Below are 6,261 nucleotides of genomic sequence, written 5' to 3'. Positions count from 1 at the left end.
ACAGCTACTAGAAACAACAGGTAATAAAGAAACGTCTAGGTACTAGAAAGGCAAACAATATAAGGAGGCCAGCAAGGCCAGGTATATTCTCCTCACAGAAGAACAGCAGTACATTTATCTTTACACAGCCAGCACAGGTTATAATGACACTATAATACAGTATATTTAAAAAAAAGTACAATTCCTGCCTCTGAGCGCTATCTCTTGGGGACTATTTATTCATTCACTTATGTAGATTGTAGGATTATAGTGCCACCGCAATACACTTGTGGAATATTGAATTTAACTTCGACATGAGGAATTTTAATCAGAGGCAGATTCTACAAACGCCTTCTAAATCAGTAGTTCTCAAACTTCTTCATGCCAAGGACCGACCAAAATCATGGTCTCTATTGTACTGTATTTGGCCACGAACCCCCATCTGGAAGTGTTTTGTGCCAGGGACCCCCATAAGAGAAAATTGTGTCAAAATTGTAAAAAGAAAAGGGGGGAAAAAAGAAAATAGCAGATGTACAAGCTTGCAGTGTGGGATGAACTATCGTGCCATGAGTATTTTGAGAACTACTGTACTAAACCAATGTAAAACCATATACATTATAACTGTTATCTGAAATGACACCGATGCTTTTCCAGTTTCAATGGGTTAAAACACCAACCACGAAGTGGAGACATGGGAAAAATACAATATCATGGAAAGCTCTGCTTGTTGCTTCGATGTGAACTGTCCAGTTACACAACGTTGTTCTTTAGATTTAACGTCTCGTGGTGATTCTTTGATCTGACTTCAGGCGGTCATTAAAAAAAAAGACTCTTCAGAGATCTGATCTGTTCTTCTTTTATGATTATTTTTGATACTCAGCATGGGTAAAGAATCACTGTTAAGTGTTCATGAAGCCATATTTTAAATAAGGTATACTCAAATTATATAATTTCAGCACGCTGAACCGTAGAAGACAGTATGGGGTACCAAAGGGCACATCACTTCCAGTGTTCCTGCTATGAATTATAGAGATTTTATGAGCACGTCATCAATATGTATAATGTAGGTTCTCCTTAGCCCATCAAAACCCGGATAAGCCTCTGGGTCATTTTTTAATTTAGTGTTGATTATCCAAAAACAGCAGATATACAAGCTTACGGCGTGTCACTTGGTGCTGTACTGCCGTGCGAGCTTGCGTACATCTGCTATTTAAAAAATATATATATATCTTGAAATTGTCAGAACTCAGAAGCCACAGGTCTTAATGAGTTAAATGGATTTACACAAACTATTCAACCCGAGATGCAGACCATGTCTTAAGTTTAAAATACATTAGCCTATTTTGTCTAATGAATCATCAAGATAAGAAAGGAACGATCAATTTGGCCGTTGTAATTTTATTTTAAACCCTAATTTTCCAGGCCTTCCACACCCAGCTTGTGTGTTGTTTTTGCTGTCTATCTGTGTAATCTGTGTGTATGCACTAAACAGAAAAACATATCTGAGTTTCCACGCAACATGAATGTGTTTAGAAAACCTTGATGTCAAAATGCGTTTGAAGTTGAACCCAGGTGTACGCACATCTTAGACTAGGACTAGAGAGATGTGGGAAACCGTGATGTCAGAATGTGTTTGAAGTTGAACCCAGGTGTACGCACATCTTAGACTAGAGAGATGTTGGAAACCGTGACAGATGGTAAAAGAGGATGAAGTCATTCTACTGCAAGCCTGCCATCAACTGATCAAATGTAGGCTACACTTCAAACTTTGTTACACTCATCCACTTAGTAACACCTCTGACTACCACCTTAGAAGATTATAGTTCCCTTCAATTTATACTTTTCTGTAGTCAGCTTTTCAGAATATTTATATTTTATTATTGCTAGGCATTTTATTGGCTTCGGGGGTTATGAAGACAAAACTACAGTAGTAGGATACACCTTGTGTTTTGTGTTTACTCCTTGGTCCTCCACAATGTGGCCTTTTGTTTTAATCGAGAAAGCCCATTTCTCACCGCTGTTTAATGAGCCTCTGTTGCCCAGGAGGAAGGCCCGTTTTGAATTGAGTGCAGGCTCAATTTTAAATCTGCCCAACCGTTTTCATGTCAATGCCATTCAGGTCAGCCGTGATGTGTCGCATCACCACCACTGGGTTTTCAGCAGTATACTGTATGTGTGGTAAGCCTATTGGGATTCTGTTCTGAATTTTAACCAGCCAGCCGGTCTAGAGCCTGCCATTTCCACACACGCACACGCGCACGCACGCACGCAGTCATTTCCACACACGCACACGCACGCACGCAGTCATTTCCCACACACACACGCGCGCGCACGCACGCACACCATGCAGGCCAAGCACTGGGAAACTGGCAAAACTGAACTGGACCCATAAATGACGACTTCACCACTTTTCAACCTATCTTTAATGTTCATGATAAAAATAGCAAAATAAATCTACTCGGTCTGTGTCTCACAGGAGGGATGTGGGCAGTTCAGAAACCTGTCTACCAGTGACATCATTGATGGGAATCCAAGCTAAACGTCATCATTCTTGCGATAATAAAAATCTCAGTATTAAAAAAAAAACAATCTGCTCAATGATGATGTCACTAGTAGACGGGTTTCTGAACTGCCCACACAGCCCTATATGAGACACAGACCGAGTAGAATAAAATTGTGCTATTTTATCATGAACATGAACACTTGCCGTTCAAACAGATGGCGTTCACTTACAAATTTGTAATAAGCTTGTAGATCATGTATTTGCACTATTTGTCGTACACAGACATGTTTGGGTTTTTTACTTTATTTGTGGGTTGTGTGATGTGGGGGGCCAATACGAGCTTATGTGGGGGCCAATAAGGGCTTGTGGGGGGCCAATAGGGGATTATGTGGGGGGGCAATAAGGGCTTGTGGGGGCCAATAGGGGCTTATGTGGGGGGCCAATAAGGGCCTGTGTGGGGGTAAACAAGGGCTTATTTGGGGGGCAATAACAGTTTATGTGGGGGCCAAAAAGGGCTTGTGTGGGGGGCCAATAAGTGCTTATGTGGGGGGCAAATAAGGGCTTAGCCTCAAAAAAGTGGTGGAACAGACATGTTTGAAAGTGAAAGTGAGTCGAAACGGGAAGCATGCACATCTCAAAACATTCTACAGGTGCTGAACGAAAATACGTACAAGGAAGGCAGTTCGCACACTGGTCTGTAGCTCCCAGAAGCACTTTATTTGCAGACGTTTGGACCCGTGTGGGTCTTCGTCAGGTCATATACATTCGTCATACCTGAAGAAGACCCATACAGGTCGAAACAAATTGTAACCTAGCCTATCTCTGAAAATAAAGTGCTTCTGGGAGCTACAGACCAGTGTGCGAACTGCCTTCCTTCTTCACTGAGAGTGAAATATCCCTTTAAGTGGTAAAAATGAGTGCACCCATTGATAGCCAACACAGTATGATGTCGGACTGCTCTCCAGAGGGTGGAGTACATCTGAACAGTGCATGCATTTTTCAAAAGGATTACAGTGATTTGTGCTGGAAACGGGGGGTAAAAAGGCAAAGGCAAAGCTATGCCTTTGCAATGAACACTCAAGATTGGGACCAGAATCAATTACTAACAATTGCCAAGCCAAGCCCAGGCCTGTTTCTTCTATAGTGAATATGATCAATATTCGAATCCCAGAAGAAATGTCACTGTGTAACTAATCGCTAATCAATCGCTACCCACCTCCACATTGTGATAATCTTACAATTCCTGAATGTCACATTGACATGACCTCAATATCAACAGCTGAAAATCTCTCTTCTTCTTACTTCTTTCTCTAATTTTTTCCTTTACTCATTCTCTCTCTCTCTCTCTCAGTGACTGTGGGTCATGCTTGGGCTCCCAGTGGTAAACACAGACAGATCACAGCAGAACAGCAGCCGCTACACCCCCACTGGGAGAGAGAGAGAGAGAGAGAGAGAGAGGGAATGAGCGAGGGAATGAGCGAGGCAACGAGCAGAGGGAACGAGGGACAGAGCGGAGTGAGCGATACTAAAATAACTGACTGTGGTGGGTCTATATATGTGATACATTATCATTTATAACAATCTATATGTGAAACATTATAGCATCATAACAGTATATACTGTATGTATATGTGACATTATATCCATTTGGTTTCATTTTACGCTCTCAAGAGTTACATTATTGTTAAACATCTGCATTACTTAATTTACAAGAGTTCTACACAATTAGAGAATGTAGAAGAATTTTTATTTTGATCATCATTTGCCTGTTATTGCTCCTATATATATGGTACCACATCAGTACAGCATGGAATTGTGTACAACGACAATGAGAGGCTAAATCTCATCAAATGGTCTGTGGCTCAGATGCCAAATAAATAACGAACCTTGATATGAAAGTGAAAATCACTGCATTACAGTCTATATATATGATACATTACAATAACATGTATATGTGATACATTAAAGATGCAGTGCCACGATTTTTTCCACCCTAAAACACGATTTCTATGCCTCGTTTTACGATCCATGCCTTACATGGGGTTATAAGGTGCCAAAAGCAACACGGTAGTTTACAAAAGAAAAAAGTATTTAGTATTTACATTTTTAGTTACATTACATTACATTATTTCTCTGAATAGATGCTCCAAAAATGCAAATATTCTGAATTCAACAAGCCATTCGATGTCTATCTACATCACTGAACCAAACCAAATCTAGGTTTTGACATCAGTTAAATATATTTTAACTGCTAATCATGATAATAAAGGATGCCTAAAACACAATCCGTCTGGATTTAATTGAGGTTGCAGTAATTACGAACACACTCCTCCTCTGTAACCCCGGGCAACGGCCATCTCAAGGTGCAGGGACCACATCCCAGACTCGGCCTTTGTCTTTTGGACAACATGAGCGCGAACATATTTTCCAGAATATCAAACGAGTCGCCCTTTTACCAACTACCTGATACCATTTTCCACAGGTATAGATAGTCATTTGGTTTATATGCATCAGTGATTCTCAACCTTGTGGGGCCATGCATGGACCGATGGACGACTGCGAATGCTTTTGAGATTTTCAAGTTGGACCTGATCCCGAAAAGATTGAGAACCACTGGTTTATATAATATATTACTTCGACCTGCATTCTTTCTGACATGCAACAGTTCTTGTTGTCTGTAGCTTTTGTTTTGACCCAATTAATCTTCACTTGCAATATTCTGTCATGAATTCATTATACAATTATTATGGGTTTATATTTAAACTCATGCACACACACGTGCACGCACGCACGCACGCTCGCACACACACACACACACACACACACACACACACACACACACACACACACACACACAGAGAAAGACAGATCCACAGTGTTAATTAAAACCTGAGAATGGACCCAATGGACCCAATTTCTTCACTCTCAGAGTTATTCAAATGATATCCAATTAACAGCAAGACAGGCAGGCAGCTCTAGACTAATAGCAGGGTGAGACAGAGTGACAGACAGGAGGAGGACAGAGAAAGAGAGACAGTCATGAATGATGAACGATGATCAATAGGCCTACCTGGTTGGAGATGAGGTCTTCGCAGACGGACAGGGCCATCTGGATGGCGTTGGGCTTGTGCGTGACGGAGATGGCGTTCATCTTAAACTTGTCCCGGCCGTATAGCGCGTTGGCCTGGCTCACCGCGTCCTTGAACACCTGTTCGTAGCGCTTCTGGCTGAGCACCGCGCCGATGTTCACGATCTTGGGCTCGCAGCCGCCGGGTCGGGCGGCGCACGACCACAGCACCATGAGCACGGCGGAGAGCAGGAACAGAAGCCTCATCCTGGACAGCGAGGAGGACAGCGAGAAGAACGACAGAGCTGCTGGGGAAGATTCAGAACCTCCCAGCTGGGTGCTCCCCTCCCCTCACCTCCTCCCTCCCCGTTGGTCTTGTTTATAGACCAGAAGGAGAAGAAAAAGCAGAAGAGGGGGGGGGGGGACAATATAAAGAGAGGCTCTTTTTTTAGAAGTAAAATGAGAAGTGTTCTTTCATTTTCTGCGGGGAAAAGCACGACCCCCGTCGATGACACCGCCGTGTCCTTGCGACCCCTCAGAGAATAACACGCGTTGGAATGTCAATGTATAATGACGAGCGGACGTTAATTTCATCTCTTATAGTCGTTTAAGAGGAAAATAAATAAATACATAAACAAACCCACTGTCAAAAACAAAACGCACGCTCCGTATTTCTGCGCGTTTGTTCCTGTTGATTCAGTTTGTTGCATGC

General features: G+C 42.2%; 1 protein-coding gene across 1 annotated transcript in view; it reads right to left on the bottom strand.

Annotated features, from left to right (window-relative positions):
- The window catches only part of grin1b (glutamate receptor, ionotropic, N-methyl D-aspartate 1b), a gene marked incomplete at both ends in the record, with an annotated part of 67,060 nt that extends 61,244 nt beyond the window's left edge, over positions 1 to 5,816 (bottom strand). Inside the window, one exon of the mRNA XM_080765779.1 lies at positions 5,553 to 5,816. Within this exon, the coding sequence (XP_080621905.1) occupies positions 5,553 to 5,816 (264 nt within the window). The remainder of the gene's footprint in view (positions 1 to 5,552) is intronic.
- Between the last annotated feature and the right edge of the window lie 445 nt (positions 5,817 to 6,261).

The sequence above is a fragment of the Protomyctophum bolini genome, assembly GCF_963924005.1.
Source record: "Protomyctophum bolini genome assembly, chromosome: 6".
NCBI lineage: Eukaryota > Metazoa > Chordata > Actinopteri > Myctophiformes > Myctophidae > Protomyctophum > Protomyctophum bolini.
This window is presented reverse-complemented; position numbering and strand designations above follow the sequence as displayed.